Raw genomic sequence first — 27152 nt, 5'->3', positions numbered from 1 at the left:
TCTAGACATGTTGCTATCTTACATATCTTTCTATGTAGGATTGATTAATTCACTAAACTCAGCGAATCATCTGAAGGTGGTCCTCAGTCTGTTTCATGGCATAACTTCTATTAAGATGTTGAAAAACTTAGGATATTACACCATTATCATGTCATTCCCATCACCACGACATACTAGGTCATAGGTCATCGTTTAAGCGAGGAGCTAGTAGCTGTTTTAACATTCAAGATCTTCAAATCATAACTTTTCAAAAAGCTGTTGGGAATTATATGCTGTCATTTATATACAGGGGTTTCCAATACAAAATGACAAAGCTCTATTCATTTGAGGAGGTCAAGGTTTTGCAGCTGCCCTTTTGTTTCAGGTAATATTACTTTAATAGGCAAAGGTTACTCTCTGACGCCCTGTATGGAGGTTAATTCTCATTCATCAAGCGTGATATTTCTTTGTACGTCGGTGAAGCTGCCTTAAGATTAGAGGACTGACATTTAACTCTGAATGAGAACTTCATTATTCCTGGTCTGAATTCCCATTCCGTTTTAGCACACAAGTTCTTGCTATTTTTGCTGAACTATTAGTTGGTCCCTGGGCGCTGTTGATGTTTTGTAACTGAAATGAATTGTAGGGAGTGGGAATATACATGGAAAACTAAAAAAGATAAAACAGAGAGAGACAGAAGTGTGTTTTTGCATATGGTGGTACCTTTGAAGAATAGTTCTCATTTTTTGTTTCACCTGGTGTTTGAGATCTTTTACCCCCTTGATTTTACAACTTTGCGTGCAATTGTTATTGGTGTTCTCTATATGTTATGTTGATGTGCATGACGAGCGGGTTTGTTGCAGTTCAATTGTTTGTGAGGCAAACAACAGGTGCTTGATACCTTGTGTGCCGAACTGTAGTACAGTGCAAAAAATAAAATGCAGCTGGTGTCACTAAACCTCCCTTTCTGTAGTGCATATGGTACTATGGACTAATGTAGTTACACCAGAGAATGTAGGAGATTAAACTATGGGAAAGAAAGCTGATTTTATGCAACTATGATCAAATGACTTTTTTTTCGTGGAATATGTTCTTGATTGACCATGCAGCCGACAATAGGAATTAGTAACTGCCAATTCTCTTCCGGATGGCCAACAAAGAATCTCATCCATATAAATCAATTAAACATTGAAGGACTCGCAGCAACATTTTGTGTGAGATATTGTCAACCATACTTTTCAACTAATTCCTTTGGTATGAAAATCCTATCTCTTAAAGTACTTGTTTTGGAGATAAAATGGGTGAACATGATAATACAAAAAACGTGGGGTGTTTGGTAATATTTTGCTAAACACTTTTTTTTTAGATATAAAAATAAGTGTAGAACCAATTGTTGTTTTCAAATATTGTTTGTTTTGAGTAGAGATTGATAAGATTCATTAGAATGACACTCACAACGATTTTCTCTGCTCATAATCATCCAAGCAGAAAAGAAAGATTTGTACCGTTTGTTGTTACATTGTAGCTCACTTATTCATCAGTAAACTTACGAGACTATGACATCTTACAAAAAATTAAAATCAAGCAAGAATCCCTTTACTGATGCTCTCAGTTGTGGTATTTGAGGATTCTTTATAATTAAGTGTAACAATACTTCCATTCTCAAAAAAAAAAAAAAAAAAAAAATTATTGAAACCTTTAAATTTACTTACTTGACCTTCTATGTTTTTTACACCTCTTTCCAATACCTATCTAAAGGGTTTTTGTCCATTTGCCCTAATTCTAGAGAATTTTTTCTCACTTACCCCATTAAGTTTTTTTTAATTATCTCTTACCCATAAAAACTCTAATAAGGTCTTTCCTAATACCCAATTATGTTTTTTGTTTGTTTTTGGTTTATTGTTGTTAGAGAGAGAGAGAGAGAGAGAGAGAGAATGGAAAAGAGAGAAGTCATAGGAGACTTCGCCGGAGTCCGGCCAACAATCGCTGTATTTCTCTGCCGCCAGAATCCGGTCACTTGCTGCCGCCCACCGGACTTCTTTGAAAACCTCGTCGGAGGTCCCTACAGAGGTCATCTGAGATCTCGTAGGTTGCCGGAAAAGTTTATTGCCCTTAAACAGATCAGATATGTATTGCCTCCCAATAGACCTTTATTGGGGGCAATAGAGGTTTATGAAACCTCGCCGAAAGTCGCCAAAGAGGTTGTCGGAGATCTCATATAGGGTCGGAGAGGTTTATTTCCCCCCCCCCGATAGACTTGTATTGCCCCCCAATAGACCTTTCAGTTGCCGAAATGTGAACTAATCTCCCTAAAATTAGACAAATAAAACTTTGATTAAGGAAAAAAAACGAGGAGATTAATCAATTCAAAACATTTATTGCCCCCCAATAAAACTTTTTTCTTTTTTTCTTTACTTCTCATAAGTTACATATCATATGCAGCCTCAACCTAAAGTAATTACCATTGGTGATCAGTAAAACACAAATAAAGGTAGAAAATGCTAAACCAAACTAACATCATGGTACCATTACCAAGACTCCATTAAATGATCAAACAGGGTAAATGGACCAAAATCTAGAGTAAATTAGTTTCGCATTGGACATGTAAAAGTCATGCTATGAAGTACCTACACATGAAAGACAGAATGGTTTCTAATGCTGCTCTTTGCAAGCTTGGTTGTGACCACAAACTTCCGGTAACAATTATTTGTATAATATTACCGTTTTTGATCTTTTTATCCTTGTGGATTTTGCTGTTAGCTGCATTTAGATTTTTTGTAGGAGATTGAATAAAGTCTAACCTCTTTCACCTCAAAAAAAAAAAAAAAAAATTGTTAGTAGGGGTTGGGGGATTTTATCATGACATGAAAATCACTCTCGTCTTCATATTTTTTTATATTCAATTTTAGACAAGTCATCTTCTGCATTGTAACTCAGTTGCCATTATTTCATTTTGTGTAGGGTTTTATTCGTAACGAGCATTTTGATCCAAAAAAAGGGATTATACCTGGAGACTTTTATGTACCTTGTTTATTAAAGGAGGAGTTGCTTTCTAGTTTCTAGTGAAAGAAAAATCTACTTCAGGGGAACAAGAAAGATAAAAAGAAAGCGTATTGCTGATGTTGTTGAGGCACTTATTGGTGCATTCCTTATTACCGGTGGTGAAAAGGCTGCTTGTGCACTTCATGAATTGGGTTGGTATAAAGGTAGATTTTACCTATATACCATATGACAGGAACTTTCCGGTGCAGCCAGAGAAGCTTATTAATGTCAAACACTTAGAGAAGCAACTAAACTACTCATTTCGTGATCCTTCTCTTCTAGTGGAAGCACTAACTCATGGTTCTTACATGCTCCCTGAGATCCCAGGATGTTATCAGGTACTTCCAGTGATGTTGAACTTATTCATATGTCAATCTGCACATTTTTGATAGGCTATCACATAAACCGATAAACTATCTAATGTGCTTATTATTTCATTTCAAGTTCTTTAATCTGTTCATCTAAAAGTATTTTCTTTGTTGTGCAGCGGTTAGAATTTCTTGGGGACGCAGTTTTAGATTACCTGATCACTAGTTATCTGTACAACAAATATCCTGGGATGTCGCCAGGAGTCTTAACTAATATGAGGTCTGCTTCGGTAAATAATGATTGTTTTGCCCGAGCTGCTGTGAAGGCTGAATTGCACAAGCACATTCTCCATGCTTCAAAGAAACTCCACAAGGGGGATATAGTTCACACAGTTGATAACTTTAAGAAGTTACCTACACAATCAACTTTTGGATGGGAATCTGAGACTTCGTTCCCCAGGTTTAGTCATTAGTGCTTATCGTTTTCATAGATGTTTCTCTGTTGTATGTACTATTACTTTGAAAAAGAATATGTATATATAAATATATATCTTTAAATATATGGTAGTACAAGAAGAAACTCTACCATACATAACTGTCTTACAAAAGTCATCACATAGATCTCCAAAGAGAATACTGCATGTCAACAATGAATTCCCTTCTGAAGTAATTCTCAGCAGAAGTTTCTTTCTATTTGTAACAGGTACTAGGAGATATTATAGAGTCTCTTGGAGGGGCAATTTTTGTTGATTCCGGATACGATAAGAATGTTGTATTTCAGAGTATACGTCCTCTGTTAGAGCCCTTGATTACTCCAGAAATGATAACTCTCCATCCTGATAGAGAGCTAAATGAACTTTGTTCAAAAATGCATTATGACAGGAAGAAATCAAAATCATTCGAAAATGATATGGCTACCATTACTATTGAGGTTGAAGCTAATGGCGTCACATACAAGCATACATCAACAGCTCCTGATAAGTGGATGGCAAGTAAATTAGCAAGCAAAGAAGTTTTGAGGTCCTTGAAAGAGAGTGCTCATTTATCAAAAGATGCTCTCCCATCTTCAAACAACGCCTTCACCACTCCACAACTCGTTTCCTTCACCAAGTTGACTCAGGAAATGGTTCTAGCAGCAGCAGCAGCAGCTCCCCCAACAGGAAGTGCCGCAGCTGCTGCAAGCATGCGCTGAAGGAGGACGATGAGTGGTGGTGCTTCTGGAGGTGCAGCCTGGACTATGCTCCAGTCCTACTCTGATGATGTTCCAGGACTTAAGATCTCCCCAAATGTTGTTCTCATCATGACCATTGGTTTCATTGCCTTTGTTGCTGTTCTTCATGCCATGGGAAAGATCTACTTTGTGCGCAGAGAGGCTTAGAGAGGTTCTGTGAGTCGATACTTCACACTACCAGTCAAATCTGATCTTTTGGTTAAATGACATGCAAATCTTAAATGTTCTCACCAAGGCGCATAAAACACAGTTGTTTTCATGCCTACTCTTATTTACCAACTCATGATTTCCTTTGCTTTCTTTACTGAGGAGGGCTGGCTTCACTGCAATCAAGATGCCATCTGATAGTAGATCATATATAGAAAGTAGAGTCCCGTTCCTAACCTTAACCAGAAGTCCAGACACTGAAGTATCATATTCATTAACCTACAAGTACTCTTTCATTTTATTTGCAGTTTTTAAGCCCTCACACAGTCCACACACTTGACTGTGTGAAATTGCTGAATCTAATTATGGCTGATATATTACTCAAACTCAACAATCTTTCCATGTAAATTCATTGATCATGCAATGTCAATTTGATCTGAAGTTTAAAAGGACATGATCTTTGGAATGCTGCTGGTTGAGAATTGCATAAACACCAAGCTGTTCTTCCTAGCTGATCATAATGCAAACTCTTGAGTGCAGCTCTGGCAAATTTCAAGCTTGTTGTTGATTTATTTGTCTAGTTTTTTATTTTTTTTATTTTTATTTTTTTTGATACAAGACTTATTTGTCAAGTTGAGATCTTATATGAGATGCATCAGAAAATATACTATTTTCTGTACTTGTGGCAATCCATAAGCGAAATCGATCAATGGACTTTGTATGAAGTTACATGCAGTTCCAGCAAGTGCTAGCTGGTGTGGGAATTTTCTATCCTCATTAAGCTTCTCCTAGCCAAAAGCAGAAAATTTGGCATTGAAATCCTTATCAAGCCTTTGATTCAATCATCATTAATTATGATCTCTAAGCAAACCACCCCCACAAAGTTTACCAGATTTACTGAGTCTGGCTCCATCCACATTTAACTTTGCAACACCTGTTTTAGGAATCTTCCAATAGAGAATAGTTTAACTATAACTATCCACCTACTACATCTTGGCTTGAGCACACCTCCATTCAACAGAAGCATTGAGAATAACTGGAGTGGTATTATAAGGCATCTAGAAACTGGCCGGCATCAAACACATGTTTTGCACACACGCGCATCATATATAAAAAAACCTCCATATCTTTGCTCTCTCAAGCTTTAGTTACTGCTAATTTATGAGTTACTGAGAAATCTAGTTATGGTACGTTGATCATGAGTTACTTTCAAAAATCATCTCAAGCAAGTCCATTGATTATGAAATGTCAATCCGGTATGCAGATTTGGTAACTTCTCTAGTTATTTGCAAGCATATGCATGGCGAAAATGTTTTCACAGAGGTGCCTAAATGTAAAGTGTAAACCATGAAAGGCTAGCTAGCTTGTTTTTCTGCCACATAACCGGTTTTTCGCTGTTCGTATTTGACTACATATATTCTACTGAAGAAAGAAGAATCTGGCAGCTGTAAGTTGAATGGGATTATTTTTTACCACTAGTTTAGCTGATTCCACTACGATACTGCTAGGAGTTTCCATCTAATTACCTTGCTTCTTTATGTTTATACTAATATTTGATAAAACGAATACAATTAATACTAATATAAAGAATTTCGATTTGTGGAATTTGTCTTATGATGGACTGGAAGCTAGTGAGTGGCAAATAGCATTTCATTTTGTTGTGTTTCCCAGTTACTTTCTTCATCTCAGCTTCAATTTCTTTGTTTCAAATCTAATAGGCTGATGTTAGCTGTTCATGGTGGTTAGAGGACTTCCTTTTTGGACAGTCATCAATTCTAAGTCAGTTCAAGTCATGCATGCCGGAGTTGACCTTACATAGGACTCTAGCTTTTTGACCATACCCCTTGATTTCAGAAATATATGCTCATAGATAAAGCATTTGCTGCTTCTAGATTATAGACCCATCTCTATCTCTGTGTTTCTTTTTACCCTTTACAAGTGCTCAAACTGCAATTTAATTATTGAAACAGAATAAGATTAGTTAAGTGGGGTTTGGTGTTGAAGTTCTTTTTTTTTCTTACCTAATTTTATCAAGTGGATGTGATTAGTGGGAAGCCACACTTTCTGACTAATGAAATTGTGATCTTTTTCCATAATCATGTGTCTTTTTCATTACAGAGTTTTTTTTTTTAATAAGAAAAGTACAGAGGAATTTAAAGGTTGGTGCCTCTAGGGCATCGAGACCCTAATCTCATCTATCAAATAACAAGGCTCTCGAAATGTTGGGGTGCAAGTGATTCTCCCATATTCTATCTGTGGTGCAGTTATGACCAAGATGTGCACAATCGTCCGCCGCGAGGTTTGCTTCTCTATAATTTCATTACAGAGAGCTGACGAAGAGAGGAAAGCAGATCTCCAACATCAAACCCCGTAGTCAAATTTGTGTTTTCACACACATAAGAAAGCAACTAGTTGGAATCTATAAGAAAACGTACTATGCCATTTTAAAGCGAAGCTTTCCCATCTGATCAACTACTCTGATTTTGTTTTGTCTCCTAAGATCCTTAATTGCAATTTTTATTTACTTCTCTCCCTCTTAAGTCTCAAACCCAGTAATTACAATGTAAAAAAAAAATAAAAGAATTAAGATCTGGGTTCTTTGCATTTCCTCAGTAGCTACCTAGTAAAAAGGTCAAGCAGGTCATTCTCAAAAAATAAAAAAAGGTCAAGCAGGTCAATGTTGGGCCTGCTTTTTAGTCTTTTGTTTAGTTTTATTTTGTTTTGTCAATAAAGCTCTTCTTTGTTGGAGGTTGTAGTGGGCCTCGGTCCTGTTTATATGTCGTAACAGTGTGTTCATTCCAGTGGCCAGTATTGATGTACACCAAGATAGTATTAGGCGGATATACTGGTTTATTGGTTGAATTTTGTTGCTTCAATTTGATTACAACGTACTAGTCTAGGGAATCTAGCTAGTAGTCATTTTATATGTGCAGTCAGTGCACTACTTGAGCAATGAATGTAATAAGTAATTTTCAGATCCCCTATCTTGACCTTGTACGGTCGTTATAATCTTTTTTATCATTGGAATATAATCCATTCCCCTCAAAAACAAAAACAAAAAAGGCCATCAAGTTTCATCTTTAAAACGTGACCTTTTACTAGATTATGTTATTGTTTTTATCGGATGTCCCCGAAGGGACTAGATTATGTTATTGTTGATTCCACAGACCAAGGGGCAAGGATGAACATTGATTAAAATACATTGCTTATGAGGAGAATGTCAATATTGAGGATGACATGCCATGTGGACGGTCCGGTGCCGAATGAAAATATGCCACATGAAATTTACTATCCCAAAATACCCTAAAGATTACATAGCAAGATATATTAGAAGCTCATTAGCTGACACTACCATACGAATGACACGATAATCATTCCAAAAACAAACTTCTAGACGGGAAGAATATTTATAATTTTTGGAACGTGCTAATAAAAGTTAAATGCCAGAATATCATATTAAGATTAGTTGCCCTCATATCTACTCAATATCTAGATGGGTGGAAGAACATCACTTAATAATAAAGTCTCCTTATTCTTGGGCTATGAAAATTAAATTATAACGTGAGGACATCGAGCTTATTAATCTAATGTTGGAGTGATTGCATGCAGTCATGGCCAATATAATACAGCAGTTTACTTGAAAGTTACAACAGCACGCGTATTCGTAGATACCAAGGATCGGAGTCCAGCCGCAGCCCTCTGTGCCTTCTTTCACATTGAATTTCACTGCTCCATCTCTATCTCTTATCACACTGCAGCTACCAGAATTGCTTAATCCGATGTCGCTTTAACACTCTTGCTGGAGCAGGCTGCAGGGATCGAAAAATGAGCCGAGCTGTACTGTACAAGGACCAGGGATATAGCAATTAGGCCAGAGAGTTCTCTTTTTACCGACTAACTACAACAAACTTGTGACTCTAATGAATAAAATGTGTTTATTCGTTGTCGTCAGTTCAATTGAATACTTAAGTTTGCTTTGTTGGACTCATAATACAAAATAGACCGACCTATGAGATTAGTGCGGTTTTAAAGGTATTGTATCTCATAACACTTTGAAAAATTAGATATCATTACTATAAATGAGCGAATATCACAGAGAAGTTATTATCATCTAATTATTACTTTATTTAAAAAAAAAAAAAAGTAAAATAATTATATAGGCTAATTGCAACTCACTAACTATAAATCAGAAACCAACAAACCATATAGTGGACTTTACAATTATAACTTGAAGGAATCATTTCCTAATTGGGTAGTTGGTACTTGGTACAAGACTGATCAAAATGATCAAATGGGTCTATCACAAGTATCATTCTCGTTATGGTTGTGGTCAATTTGCATCTTTCCAAATATTGAGTTCACACTGCACACAGAAGAATCAAAACAAAGTCCTCTGTAGTCTCTATCTTCTTCTCTCTGTCAGTAAAATCATGACTCTGGGTCCAAAGGTACGTTCCTTGAAACCTGCCAGAGACCTCAAACCGCGTCCTTTAATGGCTTCAGCACCCTCATATCGACTATTTAACCCCAACTGACTAACTACAACAAACTCGTGACTCTAATGAATAAAATGTGTTCATTCGTTGTCGTTAGTTCAATTGAATACTTAAGTTTGCTTTGTTGGACTCATAATACAAAATAGACCGAACTATGAGATTAGTGCGGTTTTAAAGGTATCGTATCTCATAACACTTTGAAAAATTAGATATCATTACTATAAATGAGCGAATATCACAGAGAAGTTATTATCATCTAATTATTACTTTATTTAAAAATAATAAAAAAAAGAGTAATATGATTATATAGGCTAATTGCAACTCACTGGAGTGGTATGTATTATAAGGCATCTAGAAACTGGCATCAAACACATGTTTTGCACACACGCGCATCATATATAAAAAAAACCCCCATATCTTTGCTCTCTCAAGCTTTAGTTACTGCTAATTTATGAGTTACTGAGAAATCTAGTTATGGTTGATCATGAGTTACTTTCAAAAATCATCTCAAGCAAATCCATTGATTATGAAATGTCAATCCGGTATGCAGATGTGGTAACTTCGTTAGTTATATGCAAGCATATGCATGGCGAAAATGTTTTCACAGAGGTGCCTAAATGTAAACCTTGAAAGGCTAGCTAGCTTGTTTTTCTGCCACATAACCGGTTTTTCGCTGTTCGTATTTGACTACATATGCATAACTAATGACTCAAAATGATTCTTCATCCTCCTAATCCCATTGTTTTCAGATAAATGACAATATATTCTACTGAAGAAAGAAGAATCTTGCAGCTGTAAGTTGAATGGGATTATTTTACCACTAGTTTAGCTGATTCCACTACGGTACTGCTAGGAGTTTCCATCTAATTACCTCGCTTCAATTCTTTATGTTTACTCATACAATACTAATATTTGATGAAAAAATACAATACCAATATAAAGAATTTCGTTTGATGGAATTTGTCTTATGATGGACTGGAAGCTGGTGAGTGGCAAATAGCATTTTATTTTGTTGTGTTTCCCAGTTACTTTCTTCATCTCAGCTTCAAGTTCTTTGTTTCAAATCTGGTAAATAATTAAATATCTTCTAGGCTGATGTAGCTGTTCATGGTGGTTAGAGGCCTTCGTTTTTGGAGCAGTTATCAATTCTAAAGTTAGTTCAAGTCATGCATGCCTTAGTTGACCGTACATGATACTCTAGCTTTTTGACCATATATACCTCCCTGGTATCAGAACTATATTGAAACAGAATAAGTGGTTATGTGGGGATTGATGTTGAAGTTCTGTTTTCTTTTTTCTTTTTCTTACCTAATTTTATCAAGCGTATGTGATTAGTGGGAAACTACCACACCTTCTAACTTATGAAATTGTGATGTTTTTCCGTAAAATTAAAAAATCATGTGTGTCTCTTTCATTACAGAAAGTTGACAAATAGAAGAAAAGAGAGAGAATTTGTGTTTTCGAATTCACACACATACGAAAGCAACTGGTTGGAATCTATAAGCAAACCATGCCATGTAAAGCAAAGCTTTCCCGCCTGATCAACTACCCTGATTTTGTTCTGTCTCCTAAGGATCCTTAATTGCAATTTTTAATTACTTCCCTCCCGGCCCTCTAAAGTCTCAAACCCAGTTACAACGTAAAAAGTTAGAAGAATTAAAATCTGGGTTCTTTGCATTTCCTCAGTAGCTACCTAGTGAAAAGGCCATCAAGTTTCATCTTTAAAACGTGAACTTTTACTAGATTAATGTATTGTTGATTCCACAGACCAAGAGGCAAGGATGAAGATTGCTTAAATGTAGGGATATATCATACGTAGAGGAGAGTGTGTATCGACTATCGAGAAGGTAGACATGCCATGTGGACGGTGCGGGTGCCGAATGAAAATATGCCACGTGAAATTTACTATCCCAAAATACCCTTAAGATTACATTGCGAAATTTTCCTTATTAGAAGCTCATTAGCTGACACTACCATCCGGATGACGAGACATTCATACCAAAAACAAGCTTCTAAACGGGAAGAATATTTATAATTTTTGAAACGTGCTAATAAAAGTTAAATGTGAGAATATCATGTTAAGATTAGTTTGCCCTCATATCTACTCAATATCTAGATGGGAAGAACATCACTTTATAATAAAGTCTCCTTATGCTTGGCGCTATGAAAATTAAATTATAACATGAGGACATCAAGCTTATTAATCTAATGTTGGTGTGGTTATATGCAGTCATGGCCAATATAATACAGCGGTTTACTTGAAACTTACAACAGCACGCGTATTCGTAGATATCAAGGAGTCCAGCCGCAACTCTATGTGCCTTCTTTCACATTGAATTTCACTGCTCCATCTCTATCACCCTGCATTCATACTGCAGCTACCGGAATTGCTTAATCCGATGTCGCTTTAACACTCTTGCTGGAGCAGGGATCGGAAAAAGAGCCCAGCTGTACTGTACAATGACGAGGAATATAGCAATTAGGGCGTATGTTCTCTCTTTAATACTAACTACAACAAGCTCGTAACTCTAATAAAAAACAATCTTTTCATATAAAAAAAAAGGAGAGTGTATTCAGTGCACCTACAGTGTTTGGGCACTGACAGCACGTGGTCACGTGCCTAACGTTTTAAAAGCTTCCGTTAGTTTAGATTTGGTCAGTCAAGATCATCACAAAAAAAGGTGAAAGGCAGTAAGATGAAAATTTTACCATCCCCACACGCGGTGGTCGTGGGAGTAACTTCTAAGCCTCCAAGGTTGCCGCCGACTCCGGTTTTCTCAAATCTGAGACGAGAGAAGAAGATTTTGAGTTGCAGCATGTATTTGAATCGTCGGCACCGTTAATCGATCGTTCATAGTCCGGCGGCCCAAGTTCGTTCTGATATGATCCCAAATCTTGAGTAACACTTGGAAGTCGAAAATCATCGAAACCTTCAATTCTGTTTGTAATTAGAATTCTAATCACACGATTAAGCAAGTGGATTTGGTGCCAGTTCATTGCAGCAGTTTGTAGGTAACGAATACTTAACCAAAACCAGTTATGGGTTTGTATTTGTATTCACAGGCGGAGAATTGTAGGAGGACGCCCCAATTTTCTGAATTTTTTGTTGTGATTTTATTTACTCGTATCTTGGAGTCTCTCTATTTCTATCTATTTCAATACTTCTGAGTTCCGATTGTTCATCTCCCATCTTAGATTTTATTACCTTACTTCTCCAACAGTTGATGATATATGTATATCCTATCAAGTGAATTGAATCAATGCATCATGATATATATCCATATTGGTTAGTTGTGGATTTTGATTAACTTACTCTCACTTTGAATTTGCTTAGGTAGGTTGTTGTATCCAGCTTATGAGAACCAATTTTAAGGCAAACTTTAATCTATTTTTGTTAAATCCTTGGGGTATTTAGTATTGGTTTTCTTTCCTGTGCGCATTGTGGGATACATATGGGTTTTGGCAAGGGGGTTTTGATTTTCTGATGATGAGCTATTGTTTGGCAAACAAATTTTCCCTTTTACAGACATATGCGGTTATTCGGCTATAGAATTAGGTGGTCTTAATCCCATCTTGTTATTGGTGACTCCCGGATAAGTTCTTTACTTGATCAGTGTTTACTTTGAATCTGGATTAGGATATCTACAGTCTCAATTTTGCCAATGTGCTGGGTTGATTCCCTTTATCTTCATCTGTTGTGGCACTAAATTCATCTGCATTGGGATTACATGCTCTGAATTTTTGTTGTCAAGTGTGATTGTTAGATTTCTCTTTTATGGGATTTGTTTGTTTAGTATGATAGGTTTATGCTCTCTCTCTAGGGGAATTCTAACTTATGTCTTCATCTTAGGTGGGTTGGTGCTTAACTTTTGAGTTGAATTCCTGCTTAGGATTAGCCTTGCTGTTTGATATGGTTTAGAGGCTATGCCTCATTCCCTACTTTCAGGTGTTTCCTTCAGTATGGCTTTTGCTTCTGAGTTATCTCATGGTGCTAATTAATGGGGTCATTGCCCGTGGCCAGAGGGGAAGAAGTCTGCCCAATCTCCTCAGCAGTATTGTATGATAGACTTACGGACATACTAGGGTGAATACGCCGGAAGTTGCTGCGTGGATATCACATGATTCAACCTAGGCATGAGGCTCAACAACAGTATCGAGTCCTTTAATTTGTTACTGTACTAAGCCAGATGCTGTTTTAAAGTTTGTGACATGTATTTGATTAGTTTAATCTCACTCTCAGTGTGCATTGTTTTCCCTTTCTACTATGATTTCCTGAATGCCACCCAAGTCTTTTAAATTTCACATAAGGGTGACCTCACAACAAATGTAAATAAAAACTACATAAAGTTGGAGTTGAAGCAAAACAAGTACTGTACAAAGGGAAAATGAGGACTTAATTTTGATTAAGCTAAAAGCCAATGCAAATGAGAAGTGGGAGTTAGGCGAGATCAATCAGAGGTCTCTTTGTTAATAGCTTCGAATAAAGATCTAGGTCAACTGAAGATTTCTTACATGTCAAACCTTCTGTCAAAGGCTTTCATAAATACACAGTGATCACCAGGTGGAAGATTACTAGTTCTCAAATGCACACTGATCACCAGGAGCAACATGAGCAGTTATACAAAATTTGTGAAGTAATCTTCTAGTTGAAGTAAACAAAAAAGTCTAAATATGTCATGTAACGTGCAAGATGTATGGAATTTAGGGAGGAAATGAGGAGCAAATATTTACAGTCGGATTGATTTGACAAAGTAGAGTAAAAAGCCAAAATGATATGACCAATTTAATAAACCACAAGTAGATCGATATATGGCTGAAAACATGGCAACTATAAATCAAAAGCAAAAAAGCATTAGTATCAATGGAAACACATAAAATCCATTGTTCACAAGGTTTCATTAGCATGCAGTTTTGAATAGAAAGGCTACTGATCGATGGATATCCAAGAGGTAACATAATACAACAGTCTGAATTCAAAAGGCCATTAGTATTTCCATAAAACCCAGTGTCCTTGATATAAACTATCCAAGAACTACACATCCATATTGTTCAAATACTGGAAAAGTAACGTGTGTCCACCAAAACAACTGATGATTACAGATTTTTCGGAAACTGATCCCTGACCACTTGTCAATCCTGACCGAACCATTTCCTAAACTTTGGAAAGCGACCTGTAGAAAAATATAATAAATTATACGACTGAAAGTAAATTGATTTAAATTACAAATGTAATCGAACATGAAGATATGAACCCAAACAATGTTAAAAGTTTAAACACCCTATATGTATGCGTAGCTTGTCACTCCCCAATCCCAACATTATGACATAGAAAACTATGACTACAATACAGAAAAGGAAAAGCAGAAGAAAAGAAAAGAAAAAAAAAACTGCATTTAAAGAAATTCAATTTGGAAGTTGGAACTAAACTATTGCTTCTTTCAAAAGTCTAGTATGTTTCTACCATACAAATATAGAAGATACAGATTTCAAAAGAACACATTCACAAATCCCTTGCACCAAAGGGATCAGACCCAAAAGGTTTAGAAGATAGTAAGTTAGTAAATAGTAACACAGAAACAAAAAGAAAGAGTGGCAAAATTAAAACTCTATGCATTCTGCACTCATTCCATATGCTGCATCCTAAGGATCTGCTCAATAGAAATTCTTTAAGAAACAATTCTCAAACAGCTTAAGGGTATGTCGAAAGGTACTTAATAGGGATTTAACCAACTCAGAAATTAAACTAACGGAACCCAGAAATGAATGTCAACATAGTTCCAATCCTCCCAAAAATAAGGAAAAGAAATTAGATTGAAAGAAATTGACCTTAGAACTCTGATAAAAACCCAATCTTCTTCCTCTCATCAATAGTCAGACCAAACTCTCAAGTTGTCTCTCTCTCACACCATACCTACTTAAAAGATCCCTCATCACCACACAAGAAAAGTCTAATTTTCTTCTCTCTTTAAACACAAGTTCTCCCAGCAATAAAGAGCACCCACTGTCCACACTCTTCCAGAAAACTTTTAGATAGAACCAAAGTGAAAAACAGAAAGGCAAAATAATATATAGATAAACTAAAAGGTGTAGATAAAAGTTTCTATACCTTCTAGGTTGCTATCAAGGAAAGAGCATAAGCAGGAGACTACACAACTTCCTCTTTGATTCCTTCAACACAAGTTCCCTGCCCAAGAAAATAGCACTTTCAATACAAAACTCATCTCTAGAGTCTAGAGCATATTGTGCAGGTAAACTACTACAAGTGACCATTTACTCTATTAAGCTAAACATGAGGAAGTTGCCACAACCAATAGAAACCTTTGGTTACACTCTATGTAATAATAATAATAATAATAATAATAGAAAAAAAAAATGAGGAGAGTTGGAACAGGATATCAAAATCATTAGAATACAAAGATGTAATTATGCAATCGTATTTGCACGAATGAACAAACAGAGTATAGACTATGCCCACGGTATATGAAAAAATTGAAACGTCCCAATAGGATTCTATGTCATCAACAACACAAAAAGGAATCGACTTTGCTCCATAATTTGGATTCTCTAATCTAAATTGACTACACCGTATCAGTACAATCAACTCGATCGAAGCAAATATGTAGCAAACTCAATAGCCCGACAGCCCTAATTAACCATTAACATCAACTTAATTAAAAAAAGAAAATGAAATTTATGATTCTCAGAACTGAATTGAGCATATTGAATATGGGTTTTGCAAACCTGAGCTCATTGAAGGAGAATCGGTCCCTGGATCATCTCCTTAACGAAAACCACATGATTTTGTTCTCTCCAAAATAATTATCAGAGCGTGCTATTTGATTGCATTCCGATACGGATTTCGACGATCGCCGACGAAACGCAGCGTTCGATCAGCATCTAGTCTCTCTGAGAAACAGAGATTGGGTTTTTGAATTGAAATTTCTAGGTCGGGAGGTGATGACGAAAAACACCAGCAAGAGGAAATGAAAATAGATTCCAGCCTAAACCCCTAATACTAAATTTGTTTTATATATCCTCTGAACGATGTCGTTCCATTCCTGACCTCGGTATATGAAAAAATTGAAATATCCCGCCCCCCACCCCAAAAAAAATTAAAAATTTGAATATCCCGCCTAGTACTCCAACCCTAAACCTAACATCTCATGACAAACTTTTGAGTACAAATTTTTGGGTTTGGATCAAAGGACATCATATTTTACACAAATTTTGATACATCTTGTAAGCTATTAGATTTTAAAATGTTCAATGGTCTGAATTTGTTGTTTGAATGATATCAACACAACACTAAGTGATGTGGATAATGATGTGGCATTATTACATATTCTAATCTAAAATTATAAATGAATCTAAAAAAAAAAATTAAAATTTAGAGAATACACGACATACACGATTAGAGGGAAAAAAAAAAGAAAAAAAGAGGAGAAAAAACGTCGGACGCTGGAAAGAACAACTTCATCGAATAATCAAAGCAATTGTATATCCAAACTATTATGTATGAAGAATCGTGATCAATATCACTTCTAATTAGAAACGGTGTCGCTTAGCATACACATGGGAGTTTTGAGATATGTGCAGGATATATATACCATGATCAGCCATCCCAGGCATATTTCCACAATGCTAGGTGTACGTACTACACCTCTCGAGCCACAGAACACCATGAAGTGGATTTTACTCAACTTACCCATTGAGAAATTTCTCTTCTGTAAGTCCCTCATATTCTGGTTGTTTTCAAATTTTTACACTTGATGATGATGGAAAAACACACATAAGAACTGGGTGGGCTACTTTATATGAATGGAAAGCTAGTTGGGAGGATACAAATGAAAGTGTAGAGTTGGAAAAGTAGTTCATACATAAATCGAACTTGTAGTTTCGATAATGCCATTTAAGAAACTTGAAGTTTCTTTCATAAATTCACCACACATGATAAAACCAGTAAATTTTACATGTTTAATCTGATTCGTCATACCATGTTGTAACAACTCGAAGTTCCCATTTGTTGCTCATGGATTTTTCCAAAAAGCATTTGACTTTTGTTCTTCTGCTCTTCCTTAATCTTTTTTTTTTTTTTTCTCTTGGTGTTTGATTTGCTATTCTTGTTCTTCTTTTGTTCTTTTGATTGTGTACAGTTCTAATACGAATAATATTTAATTTTTTTTTCTTTTAGTAAAGAAAAATTTAAATTCAATTATAATTAGATTGGAATATGTAATGCCACGTCATTATCCACATCACTTGGTGTTGTGTTGACATCATTCAAACAACAAATCCAGACCATTGAACATTTTAAAATCTAATGGCTCACAAGATGTGTCAAAAATTGTGTAAAATATGACGTCCCTTGATCCGGACCCCAAATTTTTTGTCTATTCTATATTCTATATATCTCAAAATTTTAAATTCTGAATATTATGTATAGTTGTTTTAATGAGAAATACATTTTATTAATCGTCTTAAACGACGTTAAATGAGGTTCATTTTTTTCACAATACATATTACTACGCGACTAATACATATATGGGGTCGATTCTATCATTTATAATTTTGAATTTTTGCAAAATTACAAAATAAAGATGTGTCTACTAGCTTTGTTTAACTTATTCGTTTGGTTATAAATAAATGTATCCATTAAATATGGACACGGTCAATGATAATGAATACAGTCAAACTGACCATTTGATGCGATATTTTAGATGTTATATGCATACGATAAAAATTGTAGTCACTGTCGTTCTCCTTTCAATATTGACCTGCATGGTCAGCCGAATATACATGTATACTCCTATATTTATTCATGACAATTTTCGAAGAACAATTTAATTGAGAGTGCATGCGGGGTTGAAAATTTTTACGTGGGTAGATGGAGATAGACCATGTGAGAGTGCAATCGTGAACCTCTTGAAAGCTAGAGTCGTGACAAAGCCATTATCAATCTTTTAGGGGAAAATGATATATTTGTAATCAACTTGATCAAGGCCGGAATGATGACCTACAAGGCCAATTTTTTCACACTAAGCATATTACGAGGTAAATACACTTATAAAGTTGAGTTAGCCATTTTTCATTTTGTATTTCTTGGATCTATAGAAATTTTGATATGCCTAATGAAATTGTCTAAATTCTTCTTTGGTTGTATAGAAATGTATATATTGCAATATCAAGATGGCTGACAAAAAAGAAATTGGTCAAATCGACTGTTAGAAATGATGATAGGAATATTATATGCATATGGTAAAATTTTAGCCACATCTGTCCTCGATCCACGTTTTCAATCAAATATATTCCTTTGAATTTGTTCATTAAAATTCTCAAAGAGCAATTTAATTAAGACGAGCTCCTAGTTGAAAATTTGTACAATAATAGTTGAAGCTTGGCCATTAAAGCATGTGCTCGCAAACTATTTGAATGATTCGTTAATATCGTTTTAGAAAAGAAGTTATTTTGTAGACAGTTGTAATTAACTGTTGACTGTCTTGATCAAGGCCTAAAAGTAACAACCACAGACAATGTTAATTTGTTCACATGATTCATAGTACTACGCAGTAAATATAGAAGCAATGTCGAATCTTTTATTTCTCATTATCGATGTTTCAAAATACATGAAATCTTTACATACCTACTAGTGTGGTCAAACTTCAATTAGTTATATACAAACGTATATCTTCTAAGACCAACAATGTGGAGGAAAAAGCAATTTGCTAATTTGACCGTTGGATGTGATCATTGCAGGATAAAATGGTTATGCTGAAACATTTACCCTCTTTGGTATTCGTTTAAGTCTCGATCCACATGATTAACTATATTTTATTAAACTCAAATACTCGTAATTAAAATTTTATTTAAGTAATATAGGTTTCTAAAGAAAAAAAAACGAGGTTGAGCTTTTTGTAATGTAGTTTTTTTTTTTTTTTTGAATAACTAGGATTCCTCCACACATACTCTGTATATGTAACATGTTTTTCCTTTTAGAAAATAAAAAAGAAAATGAATAGAATAAAACAGTTATTGAAAGAAGATAGTGGGAGTATAAAAGTGGGTTGTGAGATTTTTTTTTTTTTTTTTAATACGAACCTATATTGTCCCTCAAAAAATAAAAAAAAACCTATAAGATAATTGTCATATTTACTCCATTCTCAAAAAAAAAAAAAATTGTCATATTTACTCTTATAGTTTAATTTATTCTCAAAATTTTTTAATCTCTTAGGGTCATTTATGTTAAAATTTTTGGTGTTGGCAAATAAAACCTATTCTCTTAATAATAGTGTAAATTAAAATAAAAATTTATATTTTTCTTAAATAATGTAGTTTATTAGAAAAAGCAATTATAAAACAAGCGAAAATGATATTCAAAATTAAATAAAATGTCTACGAAAATAAATAAAAACCAAGAAAAAAATGCCTACGAAAATAAATAAAAACCAAGAAAAAACCAAAGGAAAAGAACAATGGCAGGAGTCGAACCCACATATCTCCAATTGTAACCCAACGCCTTTGCCGCTGTCCCGAACATTGTCGGTGCTAATTTTTTTACTGGTTTTAATATTTATAGTACAGTTCGGAATCAGAACCCAGAAATCTAGCCCAGATTTGCTTCTACTGATGGATCTGTTCTTCCGTTCTTCTTCGACCTCCTCCAGATACCTCAGTTTTCAAATCTATTGATTGCTCTATCCTTTGACCTCAAACTCATTTGAGAAGGAAGGCCCGACCTTTCGTTTTCGGGCGGCAAGAAGCAACGATGTCGACCGGCGAGACGCCAGCGGAGGAGGTGGCGAGAGTCGCGGCGATTGAAGCCACGGAGATGAGAATGAGGACTCCAAACCCTCAATTCCCACCTCCCCTTTTCCTTTGCGACCCGATCAGATTAAGCCCATAATCAGAGAACCTCCTGCTCGATTGCGAGAGCGGCATGCTACCCTTTTCCTACTTTCCAAATTTTACCTGGTTTAATTAGAGAATTTGAATATTTACCCATCTCATGTGTTTCTACCATGTTGACCAAACTTTTTTGGGTTTCAATTCTGTTAACGGGCGTTAGTATAGATGTTAGTGCCAGTTAGTGCCACGTGGATGATTGGATGAGCTGAATGGCTCAGATTACATGTATGGTATTATTTAAAGGAGTATAATGCCACATGTGTGTCAGTGTAAAAACACTGACGGTGCATAGAATCCTCTTCCAAAAAAAAGTTCTAATAAAAAGACATGTGTTCATTAGTTGTATTTAATTGAACCTTAAGTTTGTTTCAATACCAAAAAAAAAAAAAAAAAAATACGTAAGTATGTTTTGTTGGACTCATAATACAAAACAGACCGAACTATGAGATTTGTGTGGTTTTGAAAGTTTCGTATCTCATAACACTTTGAAAGATTATGTATCATTACTATAAATGAGCGAATATCACAGAGAAGTTAATATCATTTAATTATCACTTTATTTTAAAAAAACAAGAAAAGAAAAGAGTAATATGATTATATAGGCTAATTGCAACTCACTAACTATAAATCAGAAACCAACAAACCATATGGTGGACTTTACAATTTTAACTTGAAGGAATCGTTTCCTAATTGGGTAGTTGGTACTTGGTACAAGACTTATGATTTTGATCAAATGGATCTACACAAGTATCATTCTCGTTATGGTTGTGGTCAATTTGCATCTTCCAAGTATTGAGTTCACATTGCAGACACAGAAGAATCAAAACAAAGTCCTCTGGAGTCTCTATCTTCTTCTCTTTGTCAGTAAAATCGTGACTCTGGGTCCAAAGGTACGTTCCTTGAAACGTGCCAGAGACCTCAGACCGCGTCCTTTAATGGCTTCAGCACCCTCATATCGACTATTTAACCCCAACCGACTAAACAGTCTCTTCAAGCTCCTCACTTTATTGTTCATTCTTCTCTTTCTTCACCCCAAAAGTTTCAGCTCTCTGCAAAAGGACAACTCAACCGCTGGTGGCTCTACATTTCTGCCCAGAAGCTCGATCTCATCTTTGTCAACTTTTCTCATCAGTGAGTAGTTCTACTACTTCTTCTTCTTCATTCTCTTCACCTTAAAATACCATGCAGCTTTCTCTTTGCCATTTCCTTTTCTTGTTCTTGTGCTGCTCTGTTTCCATAACCACTATAACTAGTTTGAACGCTGATGGGCTTGCTCTACTGTCCATCTTAAACCACTGGACTTTTGTCCCCAAACCCATTTCCTCAAGCTGGAATCTTTCTGATTCCACACCATGCAAATGGGTAGGAATAGAATGCGACCCTGCCCACAATGTTTTTGCCTTGAATGTCTCTAGTTATGGAATTTCTGGTCAGTTAGGACCTGAAATTGGGAACTTGAGTCACTTACAGACTCTTGTTTTGAGTTTCAATAATTTTTCTGGCCAAATTCCAATGGAGTTGGCCAATTGTAGTCTTCTTGAGACCTTGGATTTGTCTGGAAATGGGTTCAGTGGAAAATTTCTTGATAACTTGCAAAAGCTGAAGAGTTTACAGTACTTGAGCTTGAATGATAATTTTTTGGTTGGGCAGATTCCTGAGTCCTTGTTTACAATTCCAAACTTAGCCAAGGTGTATTTGTACAATAACAGTTTGAATGGTTCAATCCCTGGAAATGTTGGTTCATTGAGTGAGCTTGTGCATTTGTATTTGTACTATAATGAGTTGTCGGGAGCGATTCCTTCATCCATTGGAAACTGTAGTAAATTGGAGGAATTGATTTTGAATTATAACCAGTTGAGTGGAGTATTGCCCGAGAGTGTAAACAACCTTAAGAACCTCTCCTCTCTACAAGTCAGTAAGAACAGTCTTGAGGGTACCATTTCTTTTGGTTCAGAAAATTGCAAGAATTTGGTTTCCTTGGATTTATCATCCAATCAGTTTAGTGGAGTACTTCCATCAGCCCTTGCCAATTGTACTGGTTTAAGGGAATTTTCGGCTGCAGTTAACAATTTAGTTGGTCCAATACCGTCTTCCTTTGGCCTACTAGATAAGCTACAATTTCTATACCTTCCTGAGAATCAGCTGTCTGGAAAAATACCTCCAGAACTTGGCAAGTGTAAGTCCTTGACCGGACTACAATTGTATACAAACCAACTAGTTGGAGAAATTCCCGATGAGTTGGGAATGTTAACCAACTTGCAGGACCTTCAATTATTTCAAAACAACTTAACTGGTGAAATTCCAGTTAGCATATGGAAGATTCAAACTCTTCAATATGTCCATCTATACAAGAATAACCTCACTGGGGAACTGCCTCTAGAGATGACTGAGCTCAAGCAACTGGAAAACATCACATTGTACGAAAACCAGTTTTATGGAGTTGTACCTCAAGCTTTGGGGATTAACAGCAGTTTAGTTCAGTTAGATTTTATGTATAATATGTTCACTGGTAGAATCCCTCCAAATCTTTGCCTTGGAAAGAAGCTAAGGGCATTGAATATGGGGTTCAATCAGTTTCAAGGTACCATACCTTCTGATGTCGGAAGTTGTTCAACTCTTTGGAGGTTGAGACTCGAACAGAATAACTTGACCGGAGTACTTCCGCAATTTGCAAAAAATTCTGACCTTTCATATATGGACATCAGCAGCAATGAGATTAGTGGAGAAATTCCATCAAGCTTGGGAGACTGTAGCAGCCTCACCTCCATCAACTTGGCCATGAATAACTTAACAGGAGTTATACCAGAGGAGCTAGGGTACCTTGCAGATCTTCAAAGTTTGGATCTTTCCCACAACAGTTTGGCGGGTGCTTTGCCTTCTAGCCTATCCAATTGTACCAAAATGCAGGAGTTTGATGTGGGGTCCAACTTCTTGAATGGCTCCATTCCTTTGAGTTTGAGTAGTTGGACAGGTTTATCTAAACTGGTATTAAGTGAAAACAGGTTTACCGGCGGCATTCCACCCTTCTTGTCAGAATTTGAAAAGCTTTCGGAGCTACAACTTGGCGGAAATTTGTTGGGAGGTGTGATTCCATCGTCAGTTGGAGCACTGCAGAATTTGTTTTATGCTCTGAACCTTAGCAATAATGCATTGACAGGTGTGGTTCCTTCAGAGCTTGGAAAGTTGACAATGCTACAGCAACTAGATTTATCTCATAACAATCTGACGGGGACTTTGAGAGCTCTTGATGGGATGAATTCATTGATTGAGGTTAATGTTTCATACAATAGCTTCACAGGTGCAGTACCAGAAACATTGATGAACCTGTTGAACTCATCCTCATTTTCCTTTTCCAGCAATCCCTCCCTATGTGTCAGTTACCTTCCATCATGTGGCTTCACTTGTGCCGGAAACAACACTATTAAGCTCTGTAATAGTCAATCAAGCAAGCAGAAAGGACTTAGTAAAGTGGAAATTGCATTTATAGCCCTAGGATCATCGATACTAGTTGTTTCTCTGCTGTATCTACTGGTGTATTTGTTTTGCTTGCACAAAAGGACTAAGCAGGAGGTTGGGGTCTCAGCTCGAGAGGGTCCATCTTCCTTACTCTCCAAAGTCATGGAGGCTACAGAGAATCTTAGTGATAGATATATCATTGGCAGAGGAGCCCATGGAACTGTTTATAGAGCTTCTTTGGATGAAGACAAAGATTTTGCTGTCAAGAAGCTTGTATTTGAAGGGCATGAAGGAAGGCGTTTGAGCATGATTAGAGAACTTCAAACCCTTGGGAAGATCAGGCACCGGAATCTGGTTAAATTGGAAGACTTCTGGTTAAGAAAGGACTATGGCTTAATCTTGTATAGGTACATGCAAAATGGGAGCCTTCATGATGTTTTGCACGAAATTAGTCCCCCACTAATTCTGGAGTGGAGTGTCCGCTACAAGATAGCACTGGGAACTGCATACGGCTTAGAATATCTCCATTATGATTGTGATCCCCCAATAGTGCATCGAGATATCAAGCCAATGAACATTCTGTTAGACTCTGATATGGAAGCTCATATTGCTGATTTTGGAATTGCTAAACTCTTGGATCAGTCTACTCCTTCAACGGTGTCCATCTCAGTTGTTGGTACAACCGGATATATCGCACCAGGTAATTCTTTTATATTTTAATTATGGTTAGAAATGTTTCTACTTGCAAGTTTTTGAGCAGAACTAATATTTTCCATGGTTTGTTACAGAAAATGCATTCAGAACGGCAAACAGTGTGGAATCTGATGTGTACAGTTATGGGGTTGTTTTACTTGAGCTGATAACTAGAAAGAAGGCATTGGATCCATCATTTATGGAGCAAACTGACATTGTAGGATGGGTTAGATCAGTGTGGAGCGACACAGAAAAAATTGATAGGATTGTTGATTCAAGCCTTGTGGAGGAACTTCTGGACTCAGATATCAGGGAACAAATTGTTGATGTGCTTCTTGTGGCTTTCAGCTGTACTCATAATGATCCTAAGAAGCGACCCACGATGAGAGATGTTATCAAGCAATTATTAGATGTAAAATCCCCAATGAGGAGCACAAAATTCTAGTTTTTGGACATTTCCAAATTGGTTGCTCTAATTATTGGATACCCTTGTCTCTGCACTTTTAATGTACTAGCATTTCGTCGTTATGTGATTATAGTCAATATACAATCTCTTCTCCTCAGTAGTGGTGTTTCTTCAAATATAAATCATAGTCTCTCTTAGTAGCCATTTTCATAGTTTGTCAAAAAAGTAGACAATTGAAGACTGATAGAAGTTCAATTATAACAAATGTCAGGCAGAGACAGTATGAATGATAAACAAGTTCTCTTTATTATACAGTATGAATGAGGATTGGGTTGGGTCTTACACCATTCCAATTTTATTATAAACATCTGAAGAAATGAAGAATGGGTTGATGTTTATAATGAAGGTCCTTCTAGTCTTATGTAGTCATACATGATTCCTTGGAAAGGTGATCCACCGTTTGGCTGTGTTAGATGGATTGTGTTTGTTCCTTCATGCAACAGAGAACTTGGTACACTTACACTGAACAACGAGTACAAACCATGAATACCATGTCTTGCTATAGCATTGTCCACACCTAATCTACCTGTTGAAAAATGTGGTCGCTTGGCGTTCCAGTTGTTAAACCGAACATGCAATTTTGAATAACTGGCTGCGGCCAATGCCAATTGGAGTGTGAAATTTCCGGGATGAGTCACATTGTCAAGTTCAAACTGAATCTGCCATGTGGTTCATACATAGGTTTCATTTCCTATATTCCTGGTCACTTGATCGTAAAACCAATCTTCACTGTAATTGTTAGCACCAACTTTGTAGATGAGATCAGAGTCAGGGTATCGATCTTCATAACGTGCCCACAATCCATATTGCCAAACCTTTCTGAGAAAATGTACAATTTATTGGTGAGAGTTGGATATGGATCGGGTATGTCGAACTCGGAGGCAGTGCGATCAGGGATGCCAATTTCCCATAAAGTAGGACCATTTCTTGGAGGGTTGTAGATAAAAACAGGCACTTGGATTTTGCTTCCTGGTTCAATTGTAATATCAGTCTCATATTTGTAGTCTCAAATAATGCCTGGAACTGATGCATACAAACAATAATTTCCGGGTCGAACATCTTTAATGATGAAATAACATTTTTTGTCAGCTTGAGTCCAGAATTGGTATCCCTTGCTTTCCCTTTGCCATGATCCCACTTCTCCAGGCGGAGCAAGTCCCACATAAGCCGAAATTGCCGAATGAAGGGACCAATTATTGACGTACCGATCATGTACTAGTAATCGGTCGGACAATGAACCCCTTTGATCAGAAGAAGGAAAGTCTTGAGACTGAGTGAAATTGTATGGCCAACTCTTGACTTCTTTGAACATTTGTTGTTTAGCATTGTTCCAGAGAATACTCGTGGAATTATTTGATCCCAGCGGAGCAAAATTAAGATAGACAAAAACGGGACCGAAAACCTTTTTCCATGCCTCACCTTCTTGGAAGGTCATCCCAACATTCCCAGCGTAATGGGTACTAACAAACACTGAGAGGGTAGTGGGACCAACGTGGGAAGTGAGACCCTGCTTGAATGGACCGACCATGCGGAACTCATCACTTGGTGTGATCATCCAAAACCCAACATGTGATTCGTCATCGGTACAAATCCAACCATGCACCTTGTTATCCCTGTCCTCAATTGAGTACTGATACTTGTCATCTACCTCTCTTGTATTGTTTAGGAGAACAGCTTCTTTATAGGCGAGTTTCATACCATAATATCCACGTTCATAGGCTGTTGGCATGAACCTTTGTCTAGTGTCCGACAGCGCCATGTACCAGAACTTGGCTTGTTGAAGCTTGAAGACCATTCTTATTTGATAAATCACCACTTTGGGCCACCCTTCTAAGCGCTCAAAAATGGCATATGCATAGAACCCAGAATGATCACGCTGCAATATGTACCTTTTGTCCACATTAAATGGAACTGTCACACCCTGGGGAAGGGAAACATTGTATGTTCTGGTGAAAGAGATTTCTATTTGGTCTTCCGTAGATGTGATCACTCGAAATTCTGTTCCCAATATTCCTTCAAAGATACTGTTCTTCTCTCCCAAATTGTTCCAGTTCAAATCCCATTAACCTCTATTAGTTGGCTTATTGTTGATTTCAAGCAAGTTATCAATTCCCCCATATCTGATTCCAATAACGTCTCCAGCGGGATTAGAGAACGTTAGTTGGACAGGCCATTATCCAACACAATGCCGTCAGATGTATTTACCATCTTCACCCCATAATGTCGACCAGAATCACTCCGCAATGATCTTTTTGCTGGGGTGCTGGTGTCAAATCCATAACCAACCAAGAGAAAAACCAGAACCAGCAGCATTGTTAGTGTCCCAAGAAGCCAACCCCATTGCCTCATCTTCTCAACCTTATGTCAACCCTATTGCTAAAGCCCTTTCTTTGTACTTGTTAAAACGATTTAGAACTGTTGCCGTGGTATAG

General features: G+C 36.6%; 2 protein-coding genes, 2 long non-coding RNA genes and 1 pseudogene across 5 annotated transcripts; 3 read left to right on the top strand and 2 right to left on the bottom strand.

The window, feature by feature from the left end:
* The first annotated feature begins 84 nt into the window (after positions 1-84).
* LOC133725645 (endoribonuclease Dicer homolog 2-like) lies at positions 85-5235 on the top strand. The gene is made up of 4 exons (XM_062152985.1): positions 85-364; positions 2941-3359; positions 3509-3789; positions 4033-5235. The coding sequence occupies exons 2-4, from the start codon at positions 3099-3101 to the stop codon at positions 4037-4039; spliced, it is 549 nt and encodes a 182-aa protein (XP_062008969.1). The 5' UTR covers positions 85-364; positions 2941-3098; the 3' UTR covers positions 4040-5235.
* Positions 5236-11729: 6494 nt separating this feature from the next.
* On the top strand, positions 11730-13458 carry LOC133725642 (uncharacterized). 2 transcript variants are annotated; one of them, XR_009854514.1, is made up of 2 exons: positions 11730-12215; positions 13150-13458. It is a non-coding gene; the product is annotated as an uncharacterized LOC133725642 (long non-coding RNA). The 2 variants fall into 2 exon arrangements; XR_009854515.1 differs by having other exon boundaries at positions 13054-13458.
* Positions 13459-14038: 580 nt separating this feature from the next.
* On the bottom strand, positions 14039-16188 carry LOC133725643 (uncharacterized). Its single transcript, XR_009854516.1, has 3 exons — positions 15945-16188; positions 15310-15387; positions 14039-14374 (listed from the first exon to the last, which is right to left on the bottom strand). It is a non-coding gene; the product is annotated as an uncharacterized LOC133725643 (long non-coding RNA).
* A 4652-nt stretch (positions 16189-20840) lies between these two features.
* LOC133725641 (receptor-like protein kinase) lies at positions 20841-24817 on the top strand. Its single transcript, XM_062152983.1, has 2 exons — positions 20841-24261; positions 24350-24817. The coding sequence occupies exons 1-2, from the start codon at positions 21288-21290 to the stop codon at positions 24697-24699; spliced, it is 3324 nt and encodes a 1107-aa protein (XP_062008967.1). The 5' UTR covers positions 20841-21287; the 3' UTR covers positions 24700-24817.
* A 188-nt stretch (positions 24818-25005) lies between these two features.
* Positions 25006-27033, bottom strand: LOC133731367 (probable rhamnogalacturonate lyase C; annotated as a pseudogene).
* Between the last annotated feature and the right edge of the window lie 119 nt (positions 27034-27152).

The sequence above is a fragment of the Rosa rugosa genome, chromosome 1, assembly GCF_958449725.1.
Source record: "Rosa rugosa chromosome 1, drRosRugo1.1, whole genome shotgun sequence".
NCBI lineage: Eukaryota > Viridiplantae > Streptophyta > Magnoliopsida > Rosales > Rosaceae > Rosa > Rosa rugosa.
This window is presented reverse-complemented; position numbering and strand designations above follow the sequence as displayed.

What these genes read in the sequence shown, in the direction of transcription:
- LOC133725645 (XM_062152985.1), top strand. Translation starts at nt 3,099, where the DNA reads ATGTTGTTGAGGCACTTATTGGTGCATTCCTTATTACCGGTGGTGAAA. An exon ending in AGATCCCAGGATGTTATCAG is followed by an intron (nt 3,360 to 3,508) that starts GTACTTCCAGTG and finishes TTTGTTGTGCAG; the next exon opens with CGGTTAGAATTTCTTGGGGA.
- LOC133725641 (XM_062152983.1), top strand. Translation starts at nt 21,288, where the DNA reads ATGCAGCTTTCTCTTTGCCATTTCCTTTTCTTGTTCTTGTGCTGCTCT. An exon ending in AACCGGATATATCGCACCAG is followed by an intron (nt 24,262 to 24,349) that starts GTAATTCTTTTA and finishes GGTTTGTTACAG; the next exon opens with AAAATGCATTCAGAACGGCA.